Source organism: Leopardus geoffroyi, chromosome C3, assembly GCF_018350155.1.
Source record: "Leopardus geoffroyi isolate Oge1 chromosome C3, O.geoffroyi_Oge1_pat1.0, whole genome shotgun sequence".
Taxonomy (NCBI): domain Eukaryota; kingdom Metazoa; phylum Chordata; class Mammalia; order Carnivora; family Felidae; genus Leopardus; species Leopardus geoffroyi.
This window is the reverse complement of record NC_059338.1, coordinates 37,504,606-37,517,447: the sequence shown is the minus strand read 5'-3', so window position 1 is coordinate 37,517,447 and position 12,842 is coordinate 37,504,606. Positions and strand designations below refer to the sequence as shown.

General features: G+C 37.7%; 1 protein-coding gene across 5 annotated transcripts in view; it reads right to left on the bottom strand.

Moving 5' to 3' along the window:
* The window catches only part of RCOR3 (REST corepressor 3), a 53,527-nt gene that overhangs the window by 24,912 nt on the left and 15,773 nt on the right, over positions 1 to 12,842 (bottom strand). For all 5 annotated transcript variants that reach the window (XM_045452438.1, XM_045452440.1, XM_045452439.1 and 2 more), the window contains 3 exons: positions 11,862 to 11,986; positions 11,028 to 11,106; positions 486 to 704 (listed from right to left, as the gene is read on the bottom strand). In XM_045452438.1, the coding sequence (XP_045308394.1) occupies positions 486 to 704; positions 11,028 to 11,106; positions 11,862 to 11,986 (423 nt within the window). The remainder of the gene's footprint in view (positions 1 to 485; positions 705 to 11,027; positions 11,107 to 11,861; positions 11,987 to 12,842) is intronic.

Sequence of the window (12,842 nt, the reverse complement as noted above, 5' to 3'; positions counted from 1 at the left end):
AATTTAGGTTCACTGACCCTATATCCTTACTCTTAACCATGATTAACCTAATTATGATGAGAATACATTTATAATACCTCGGCTGCTACCACTGGTAATAATGATGAGGAGGTGAGAACAGCCAGTACTCACTGAGCATTCAAAATGTGCCAGACGCTGCTCAACAACCTACGTGTAAAATCTCAAACAATTCCCAACAACTTGCAAGAGAAGTAGGATTATTACCCCCAATTTCATAGATATAATATTGAAGCTCAGAGAGTCTATTATTTCCCAGTATCACAGAGCTAACAGGTAGTGATGCTGGGATTCAAATTTAGAATAGACAGAAGCATCTTTGAATTTGGAAACAAAGTAAATTTTAAAGACTGAAACTTATGTAAACAGGTAGCTGAGAAAACGTGCAAAGAGCTGAAGTTCACTGAGGTTTCAAAAGGGGATAAACAAAATGGATAGGATCATTAAAAATGATTTTTATGAAATACCTGACGTTTTAAAGAGATCAGCTCCATGTCCAGTTGCCGCAGGATGGTGTTGGCTGCATTGGGACTACAGGAAACTGCTACCACATCCTCCTGGGTTAAATACATGCCCTTAGGTGGACGGCACTTGGAGCGCTGAGAGTGATGGCGGTGTTGTAAACTCTGATACTCTCTCCTTCCAAGTCCAATCTTGCTGGTTTGGACAGGCTGTTCAGTATTGCCCTAGAAGGATAAAGGTAGAGTAACAGGTTATTTTGTTTTCACACACAAATAACCTGAAAACAGTCTATTACTAGAAGTATCTGCTGCACTAAGTACACCTAAAAAAGACTTCTAACCCATTACATCACGTATGAGTACACACGCAGCACTTACCAACGGGGGGAAAAAAGTATACAACATAATGCATCCCTGACCCAATCTACTCAATAAAATGTTTGGTTTCCAGCCCAGAGGCCTATAGAGGACTATGAAAAAATGAAAAAATAAGTTGGACTCTAAACTATTCTTGTTTGCTTCAAAATAGAATACCATTTCCCTCAGCAATAAAGGGCCAAAAAAGCTATAACTTATTAAGTGCAACAGTATTTTAAGAAATGAAAAAGAAGCAAATTAGGAATTATGACAAGTGGCCAATAACATTTCATTCTCACTTTAAAGTTGTTGAAAGAGAAGTAGGCCCCTAAAGATTAAAAAGGACACAGAATTATCTTTTTATTTTTTTATTTAAAAAAATTTTTTTAATGTTTATTTTATTTTTGAGAGAGAGAGAGACAGAGCATGAGTGGGGGAGGAGCAGAGAGAGAGGGAGACACAGAATCCAAAGCAGGGTCCAGGCTCTGAGCCATCAGCACAGAGCTCGACGCGGGGCTCAAACCCATGAACCATGAGATCATGACCTGAGCCGAAGTCGGATGCTTAACTGACAGAGCCACCCAGGCACCCCTCTTATTTTTTTAAATGTTTATTTTTGAGAGAGCGAGCGAGTGAGCATAAGTGGGGGAGGGGCAGAGAGAGAGACGGAGACACAGAATCTGAAGTAGGCTCCAGGCTCTGAGCTGTCAGCACAGAGCCCAACGCAGGACTCGAACTCAGAACCGTGAGATCATGACCTGAGCCAAAGTCGGACACTTAACTGACTAAGCCACCCAGGTGCCCAGACACAGAATTATCTTAAACTTGACATTTCTAAACTCTAAATCTATTTATCTGTGAATAAAATATGATGTGAATTTGTATTTTGGAAGAGGTTAAGACAATCCTAATAATAATGACCATGAAATGTTAAGTAGGATTTCATTGTTACTTTCAATATTCTTAAAGTGTGACATAAAAATACAATGTTATTCTGTGCTTCTGAGACAGGAATCCATTTGAAACTGCCCATTAGGTTGAATGGCACCTAATTTCAACTGAACAGATTTAATGCTCCAATTCTTTAGAAAAGGAATCCAAGGGGATAAGTGAGTATGCAGGAGCTGGCACTTGCCTAACACCCATGCTTCAATGGACAACAGGTGTCTCACACTGGGGGACATCTATGTGGCTCAGTTGGTTAAGGGTCAGACTTCAGCTCAGGTAATGATCTCACTGTGAGTTTGAGCCCTGATCCGGCTATGTGCTCTCGGTGCAGACCCTGCTTTGGATCCTCTGTCTCCCTCTCTCTCTGCCCCTCCCTTACACACTCTCTCTTAAAAATAAATAAATTAGAAAGAGAGAGAGAGAAAGAAAGAGAGAAAGAAAGAAAGGGCCTCAGGTTGGTAGGGCCTTCAGACATTTAGCAAAAACAAATGCAAAGTGTCTCTAGAAGAATGCATTTTATTTATTTTTTCTTAAAGTTTATTTATTTTGAGAGAGAGAGAGCATTCATGTGCATGTGGGGGAAGGGCAGAGAGAGAGAGAAAGAGAATCCCAAGTGGGCTCCGTGCTGTGGAGCTTGAACTCACAAATCCGTGAGATCATGACCTGAGCTGAAACCAAGAGTCAGATGCTTAACCAACTGAGCCAATCAGGTACCCCTTAGAAGAATGAATTTTAAACCCACGTCTCAAAAGTTTTCCACAAGTATGTTCCAAGGAAAATGAGCTCCCAACCACAAACTGCAAACACGTCCCATGAGTGACAGACAGCAGAACAACAGAATTAGATCTGCAAAGATTGAAGATATTAGAATTACTGGATAAAGAAAATACAATGTGTTACATGTGTGTAAAGAAATAAATGACAGAATTGAAAATATGGAACATTCTTTTATGAGTCTATCAGAACTGACTAAGCAGATATGCAAAAGAACTGAATAGAACATCTAGAAATAAAAAAAAAAAATAGTATAAAGAAGATTAGAAATTCCGTGATTAGAAACTCAGAAAATTAGACAGAGCTCAGAAGAATAGCAGGAACTGCACACATGTAAAAATGACCATAATGCAGTACAGAAATATGGAAAGACAAAAAGATGGAAAATGAGATGGTTAAGAGACATGTTAAAGTCCATTAAAATGATTCCCAAAGGAAAGAATAGGGAGAATGAGGAAGACATAATATTCAAAGAGGCAACCAGTGAGAATTTTACAGAACTTAAGACATAGGATTCAGGAAATACAATGAATCCAAAACAAGTTTACAAAAAAAAACAAAAAAACACAAAAAAACAAAAAACAACAAAAACACCAACAACAAAAAACCCCAGCTCCACACAGATACATTAAAGTGAAACACCACTGGGGTGCCTGGGTGGCTCAGTTGGTTAAGTGTCCGACTTCGGCTCAGGTCATGATCACCCGGTTGACAAGTTCGAGCCCCGCGTCAAGCTCTGTGCTGACAGCTCAGAGCCTGGAGCCTGCTTTGGATCTATGTCTCCCTCTCTCTGTCTGACCCTCCCTGCTCACACTCTGTCTCTCTCTCAAAAATAAACATTAAAAAAAAAAAAAGTGAAACACCGTTAAAGACAAAATAGACGTGTGCCTGTGTGGCTCAGTCAGTTAAGCATCTGACTTCAGCTCAGGTCATGATCTCACAGTGTGAGTTTGAGCCCCACATCAGGCTCCGTACTCCTGGTGGTGTGGAGCCTGCTTGGGATTTCTCCCTCTGCTGTCTCCCACACCACACACGTGCCCATGTTCTCTCTCTCTCTCTCAAAATAAACTTAAAAAAAAAAAAAAAAAAAAAAAGACAAAGAAGAGACCATAAAAACAGAAAAAAGACAAATTACCTCCAAAGGAATGATAATTAGCCTGACAGCAGACTTCTCTGCAGCAACAATAGAAATGAGAAGCAGTAGAATATTATATTCAAATAATTAACTGTCAACCTAGGAGTCTAATCCCAGCAAAACCAGGGTTTCAAGAACAAGAGAGATATAGACATTGTAGACATACCAAAACTAACTGTGTTTATAAGTAACAGATTCTCACATATTTAACTTGTAGAAGATACATACACTTCAGGATAAGGGGAAATGATTTTTGAAGAAATGTCTAAAATTCAAGAAAGAATAATGAGTAAATTTTAAACACGTGTATAAATGTAAATAAAGAACAACTATATGAGATTTTAAAAAACAAGATGTAACTTAAATTAGACAAAAATAGCATATAAATGAGGAGGGTAGTGAATAAAGTCAACGCATTCTAAGGGCTTTGTAGTAATCAGAAAGTCATTAATTTAGATTTTAAGTTAAATATGCAGGAGAGTGTCTGGGTGGCTCAGTCAGTTAAGCGTCTGACTCTTGGTCTCAGCCCAGGTCCTGATCTCAGGGTCTTGAGTTCAAGCCCTGCATTGGGCTTCACACTGGGTGTGTAGCCTATTTCAAAAAACAAAAACCAAAAGAGCCTCCACCAAGTTAAACATGCAGGAAAATTTTCCAGGGTACACAATAAGAATAGAAATATATGAACATCCCAAACTAGCAGAGACTAAAAAAATGGAACAGGAATTGCAGTCTTAATGCCAAAAAAAAAAAAAAAAAAAAAAAGCAAGCCATGAAGGAAGAGAAACAAAACTAGAAAAAACAAGTCAAAAGGTAAGAACAAGAAAGAACAAAAATACACATAGATCAGTGATTCACAGAGGACACTGTTGAAATGCTGAAAGAAAATAATAGAGATATACCAGGTAAATACTTAATAAATGAAAGATACCAGGCAAAATAATCTTTAAAGCAGAACACATTACAAGAGGTGAACGGGTCATTACATATTGATAAAAGGTTCAATTCAACAGCAAGATAAAATAATTCTAGACTTCTATGCACCTAATAATAGCTTCAAAACATAAAATATCACAAAAACATCACTTCTCAATTAATTGATCAGTAAGCAGATAACAAAAACCATGCTAGCAAGGAAGCAAGCAGTAAGAGAACATAGACTTCAAGCACAGAACAGACAAGTTACAATTAACAGACACAGACAGAATCCTGTAACCAAAAGGGTATATATTCTTCTCAAGCACATAAGGAAAAACATTTCTGAATATTCCATATTCTAAACCTGGAGGTTTCAAAACATGTCATCAAAATCCTCAACATTCCAGTCACTGAGAAGTGGGGATCTATATCCTCTCCCCTCGATTCTGGATCAACTTCAGTAACTCACTTATAACCAACAGAAGTGATGCTGAATAACTTCCAAGGCTAGGCCAGAAATGGCTGGGTAGTTTCCACTTAGTGCTTTTGGGATGAATGCTTTGGAGAAAACCAGCCCATGGTAAAAAGCCAGATCACTCAGATCACTCACGGGCCATCAGGCTAGAGAGGAATGCCAGCTGACAGCTAGCATTATCAACTACCAGTCATGTGAGCAAGTTGAAAACCTTCAATTATACTCTAGTCGATGCTGAAACATAAAACCATGCCCTCTACAATTAGGAATAAGGTAAAAACATTTGTTATCATAATGTTCTTTTCAACGTTTATTTATTTTTGGGACAGAGAGAGACAGAGCATGAACGGGAGAGGGGCAGAGAGAGAGGGAGACACAGAATCGGAAACAGGCTCCAGGCTCTGAGCCATCAGCCCAGAGCCTGACGCGGGGCTCGAACTCACGGACTGCGAGATCGTGACCTGGCTGAAGTCGGAGGCTTAACCGACTGCGCCACCCAGGCGCCCCCATAATGTTCTTTTCAACATAATAATGGTGAACCTAGCCAGTTCAATAAGGGAAGAAATTAAAAGGTAGGTAAGAATTGAAAAGAAATAAAACTGCTATTATTTTCAGATAACATAAATACCTTTCTAGGAAATGTAAACTTATCTACAAATAAATTACACAAAAGTTTCATCTCTCCCTATTTGTATATCTCCACTTCTATATGTAGATTCAAAGGAATATCTAATATGGCTTTTCTAGGAATTGTTAAGCCTCAAGAGCAAAAGTCAAAGAACTTACTCTTTTTGTTTTATTTAGTTTTGAGAGAGATTGAGATCGTGCACAAAAGCAGGGGAGAGGCAAAAAGAGAGAGAGGAACACAAAGGATCTGAACACCAAGCAGTGGGACTTAACCTATCAGCTAACAAGACTTATTATAAAGATATAGTAATTAAGACATTGTGGGACAGGGGATATTTAAGTGACAAGAGGAGCAGACTAGATAGCCATGTATATACAAAACCTCATATATGATAAAGCTGACACTGCAGACCAATTAAAAGAGATAAACTCACTTCCATATTAGAAAACAAAAATAACAATGGATTTCTACCTCACAACATGAGCAAAACTAAATTACTAACAGATCAAGGACTTAAGTGTAAAAAGCAAAACTTTAAAATTTGAAGAATATAAAAGAACATTGAAATTTGAATATTTACACGCTTCTGACAAAATAGGTGTTCACCAAAACATGTAAAGAGAGTTAAAAGATAAACCACAAACTGCTAAAAGATATTGCAACATGCTTAACTAAAGGATTAGTATCCAAAATACATAAAGAATTCAATATGAAAGAAAACTTTTATATTCTGTCTTAAAAGACAAAAACCCAACAGAAAAGAAGATAAAAAACAAACACAAATAGCATTTTTTCTAAAAAAGATACAATAGAAAAATATTCAGCATCATTAGTAATCTGATGAAATTGAGAAGACAACACCATTTCATATTACCATATCTGTAACATTTTATAAGTGATTATGTCACATATTGGCAAGTGGCTAATAAGTACCCTATGGCCCAAAAGAAATATAACTGAACTTGAACAATGTAAGGGATGGGTGCACTGACTTTCCTTGTAGTCGAAAATCTGTATGTAACCTTTAACTCCCCCAAAACTTAACTACTACTAATAGCCTACTGTTGACCAGAGCCTTATTGACAATACAATTAACACATGTTTTGTATGTTGTATATATTATACACTGCATTCTTAAAATAAACTTGGCTAGAAAAAAGAAAATGTTATGAAGAAAATAAACCTTACAGTACTGGATTTATTGAAAACATCTGCATGTAAGTGGACCCACAGAGTTCAAAACCCATGTTGTTCAAGGGTTGACTGTACATCAAATGTGGAAAATGGTTTGCCATTACCCAGTAAAGTTGAACATGGTTATACTCTAGAATAATTCCATTCCAAATACTGCTAGGGTATTACTTACTCCATCAAGTCACTGGTGGCATTTTGGTGGGGAAAAATCTGTGCTGTGCATTGCAGGAGAGCTGGTGGGCATGCCTTTCCCACCACATACCGGCAGTGCTCTACAATCATCGTAATAACGAAAACCCCTCCATAATTTCTACATGCCCCTTATGGGTGCAATATTAAAACCTGCTAAACCTGAGAAGCTCTGTTCCAAAAGAACGCTTAGAAAAAAAAATTTTTTAAGTGTTTATTTATTTTTTGAGAGAGACAGAGCATGTGGGGGAGAGGGGCAGAGAGAGAGGGAGACACAGAATCTGAAACAGATTCCAGGCTCTGAGCTATCAGCACAGCTAGGCAGGTTTGGGAAGAAAGAGAATTCCAGAAAAAGAGAGAACCAACATAACCACAGGACAAAAGCCAGGGAACTAAAAAACTTATCTAAAACACTGCTAGTAATTTGAAATATGTGGGGTGGGGTAGGGAATGCCTCACTAGAGAGCTTTGTGTTTTATCCTAATCCTACAAAGCCATGAAAAGGTTGCCAGCAGTAAATTTGGTTTTCAAAAGATTGCTTTAGTAATAGGGTTAAAGAACAGACTGGAAGGGGTGGTGGGAAGAGTCTGGAAGCAAGGAGAGAAGACAGAACATTCCAGTAATTCAAAGAGATGAAAACCTGAAAATAAGGCAATGGCATACAACATGAAGAAAAGGACAAAATTTATACTTGAGAGAAAAAATTAAAAACAATGACAAAACAAACAGAATTGAGAAAGTATAGAATAGTATAGTTTAAAATAGTAACTGAAAAAGAAAAAAAGTCACCAAAATTGAGACACAACAGTTTAAAAAGTAGACAAGAATTGGGGAATCGTGTTACAAAAATCAAAGAACAGATTTTCAGGAAGAAGGGAGGAGTGAGTTACTTGAAATGATAAAGAAAGCACAAGTAGAATACAATGAACAATCAATCACTGGATATGGCAGTTAGGTCACTGATGACCTCTGTCCATAGTTTCAGTGAAGTGAAAAGATAGAAGCCTGACTGAAGCAAAGTCAAGAGTGAAGTAGTACTAAGGAGGAGAGTTTCTTCTAGACTGGTAGAGAGATACTTATGCTTTTCTATTATTTTTTACTTGAGTGAGAGTGAGTGAGCGAGTGCACACAAGCAGGGGAGAAGAGCAGGAGAGAGAGAGAGAGAGAGAGAGAGAGAGAGAGAGAGAGAGAATCCAAAGCAGGCTCCACACTCAGTACAGAGTCTGATGTGGGGCTCGGTTGTGGTGGGGCTTGATCTCATGACCTCAAAATTGTGACCTGAGCTGAAATCAAGAGTCAGATTCTTAACCAACCAACAGAGTCACCCAGGCACCCCAAGATAGTTATGCTTTTAAACAGAAGACCTGGACATACTTTTGAGCTGCAATGAAAAAGCTGAGGGGCATCTGGGTGGCTCAGTTGGTTGAGCATCAGAGTTCAGCTCAGGTCATGATCTCACAGCTCGTGAGTTCGAGCCCCACATTGGGCTCTGTGTTGACAGCTCAGAGCCTGGAGCCTGCTTCAGATTCTGTGTCTCCCTCTCTCTCTGCCTCTTCTCCACTCATGCTCTCTCAAAAATAAACATTAAAAAAATTAAAAAAAAAAAAAAGGCTGAAAATATGGCATAGAGAGGGATAACTAATGGGAAAAGTTCTAGATGTGACATGAAAGGATAGACGGGATCAAACAAGCAATGGAATTATATAGCACAAGGGAAGGGACCTTTGTTACTGTGTAAGACAGGCATTTAGGCAGACTTCATTCAGTAAATGTTCCTGATATCATTTCATACTGACAGATCTGTAACATTTTTTGAAAGTCTGATCACCTCAAATACTGACAAAGAAGTGGACAATGAGTACTGTGTAACGTGCTAGGAGATACAAGATACACAATGTAACTCAGTCCCTGACTTCAAAAACTTTGCTGGAGTGTAAGGGAGCTCCTGCTTGATATTTTCTCTGTGGAGTAGGTGAAGTTCTCTGCTGAGATTTTGGGCGGGGGAGAAGCGGTAGATGATGTATACAGAAAACCAGAAACTTTTATTCAGGATTTATTATGTCCTGGGTACTCTAAGTGATTCTATACATATTACCTCTCTGATTCCCAGAACAATTCTTTTTCATTTTACCAATGGAAAACCTGGAGGCTGAGAGGTTAAAAACAGGCATTAAGGACTACACAGAGACCTGAAGCTATTTTTTCTAAGTAGCAACAATTTACATGATTGTGCCATGTTCTCCTGCTGTGCCTCTCAGACCAAGAACAGCAACTGATGAAGCAGTGTGGGTTTACAGGGTTAGAGAAGGTATGGAAAATAGGGACATGGGGACTTAAAGATACTAGGAAGAGAGCAATTTAAGTAGTTGATCCTTGGGTCTATAGCTCAGGGAAACAAGGCAGACTTGGAAAAAAATTAAGGAATCAAGTAATTTGAAAACATTTAGCAGTAGTAAGAAAATTAGTTACATATCAAATTGAGGCAAGAGTAGGATCCTTAAGTTGTCACTGATGAGAATTTAAGATGATGGCCAAGGGCCAGGACAGGCCACGGCAGTGAGTTCCTTAAGAGGAATAGGGGTCATTAAACAGGATGAGGTCACATTCTGTCTCCCAATTTCAATCTTCACCATTCCACAGCTGTCTATAACACAATCTTTTACCCTTCAATATTGGGTCTATTTTGTACAATTACATAATTCCTTGCTTTTATAAATGAGTGTGTATAACAATTTAGCCTTTGCTTAGTAACTTTAAGTCATCATTATTATCATTTTGAGGAATATGGGTGCTTTTCTAGCTGGGGATTCTTCCATCTCTTCCTTTGAGGCCGCTTTTAATTTTCACTGCTATCAGTATACCACTACTACAGACAGTCCCCAATTTATGATGGTTCCAGTTACAATTTTTCAACTTTATGATGGTGTGAAAGCCACAGGCATTCAACAAAAACTGGACTTCGAATGCTCCTTTTCCCGAGCTAGTAATACGCAGTATGATGCTCTCTCGTGATGCCGGGCAGTGGCAGTGAGCTGCAGCTCCCAGCCAGCCACGCAATCACGAGGGTAAACAACTGATTCACTGACAGCCATTCTATTTTGTCCTTTTGGAACAGTATTCAATTACATGAAATATTCAACACTATATTATAAAATAGGCTCTGTACTAGATAATTTTGCCCAACTGTAGGCTAATGTATGTTCTGAGCATGTTTAAGTTAGGCTAGGCTAAGGGATACTGTTCGCTAGATCAGGTGTATTAAATTTCATTTTTGACTACAATATTTTCAACTTACAATGAGTTTATTGGGATGTAACCCCATTACAGATTGAGAAAGATCTGTAATTTCTAATTTGCTATAACATGGAACAAAAAAAGTATTTTCAAGAAAAACTGTGTAACAAAACCAGAAAGCGTAATTTTACGCTATACTATACTCATATCATCTGAGGGTGGTTTTCTTTTCTCTGGATTAAAGACTAGGGATTGTGGCAGGGCTTTTATACTTCTAAGTGGAGGAGATAACCCAGCATTTTTTTTTTTTTTTAATTTACTTATTTTAAGAGAGTGTGCACAGAGGAGGGGCAGAGAGCAGGAGAGAGAGAATCCCAAGCAGGCTCCTTGCTGCCAGCACAGAGCCTGACGCAGGGCTCGATTTCACCACCACAAGATCATGACCTGAGCCAAAACCAAGACTGGCATGCTTAACTGACCGAGCCACAAGGTGTCCCCCCCTGCCAACAATTATTTAAACTACTGGCTAAGTAGGAGTTCTAGATATTACTTTTTTTTTTTTTTCAAAAACCTCGAACACTGAAACTTACTACTTCCTATGCCATTATATAAAAATGTTTTCCTTAACATGAAATACAATTCATTCTTTTTTGCATGGATTTGTAGAACAACTATAAGCACTCTAATGATCATCATTACCTCTTTCTTGGCTTCTTTTTTTGGATCATAATCACTATCATTTCCATCCATTGGGTGTGTTTCTTCCACATCATCATCGCTGAGAAGAAACAAAGATCAGTAAACTTAATTCCATTTTTATTCTATTCCAGGGCTCTTATCAAATTGCAATACACCTTGCCAATAATCTCACTAAATATTCCCCAACAAAACATGAGCTGTCTTTGGGAAGATGAGCTTCTATAATTTAAATTTCTGTAGTATTTGGAAACATTGATCCTTTTGGGCACATATAATCATTTTAGCAAACATTTCTACCTAAAAAGCAGAGACCCAATGGGAAAAATATTTAGAAAGAGTATCATTGGGAAAGAGAACACATATATTAATTTGATATAATACTCATGATTTCAGTTCTCCAGTTGGAGGATAAAGACAAACACCAGGAAGCAAAATGATTTTATATCACCAGAAAGTGGTGAAATAATGTGGATTTCAATTACTCAGGTTACTGTACTCAGGCAAGCCATGTTCTAGAGAATATACTTCTTAATGTATTCTAAAATATGTATTGAATACAGCAATACTAAAAGAAAGCCATCATGAGTACAGTTAAACACAGCTCCAATATAACTCAGCTGCAAGTTTGCTGGCTATGACTAACAGTGAAAGAGTTGCAGAAAGTTCTTGCTCTTAAGACTTCTGATCACTCAACTCTTCCTGTCAGAGCAGAAACATGAATGTAAGGTTAAAAAGTATTTACAATGTGTTGTGATAATTTTTCTTCCTTGGGAAATGTAAGCAATCCAATCCAATGTCCCTAACAATATAACTATATAAAAGCATCCAACCTACCTGTCACCCTGATTATGTCTATTGGCTAGTTTACGAGCCTGGCGATCCATCAAGCTTGTCCTAGATCGAGTTTTTTTCCAGGAATAGTAATATTTTACAAGGCTAGCAATTGTCTTATCTGGAAGCTTGAAAAAAAAATCATGTCAATATCAGCAAGTTTAATTCATAAACTGATTAACAGAATGAATAATATTTCTGATATTATTCTTTGATACTTAAAGTGATAGATGAAAAATATTTTCATGGGTACCTTTATGAATTATAGAACTAAAAAGTGCTGTTACAGTCACAGGAAACCGTCACACCTGTGCCACTGACATTTCTGAATGACTATTCCTATTTGTTCTGAGGGGGGAGGGGAGAGAAGAATGTCACAAACTAACATGGTAACAATGCAACGAGATGTCCCTCAGTATGATGTTAGCATTTCATACATATTTTCCTTAAAGAGTTACTTTTTCCCTCCTCTATAAATTGGAATTTTTAAATTGATACATAATTAATATACCAGGAAATTCACCCATTTAAAGTTTACAATTCAGTGGTTTCTAGTATATTTGCTAAGTTATGCAACCATCACTCTTCAATTCCAGACATTTCCATAACTTCAAAAAGAAACCCCATACCCATTAGCAGTTACTCCTTGGTCTTCTCTTATCCCAGTCTCTGGCAACTAGTAATTTACTTCCCGTCTCTATGGATGTTCCTATTTTGGACCTTTCATATAAATGGAATCATACAATATGTGACCTTTTATATCTGGCTTCTGTCACTTATCATAATGTTTTCAAGAAAAGCTATTCAATTCTTAACAATGAGTTCTTTTAATCATTTTGTTTTAAATCCAGGTTTTAAGATGATAAATAATACAAACAGACTTTAGCTACCAAATAAAGTCTTTGGGTATTAAAATGACTAATGATCATGCACTGATTTGTCATCCTAGCAAACAAGGATACGCACTCCCAATCAAAAAGGCTC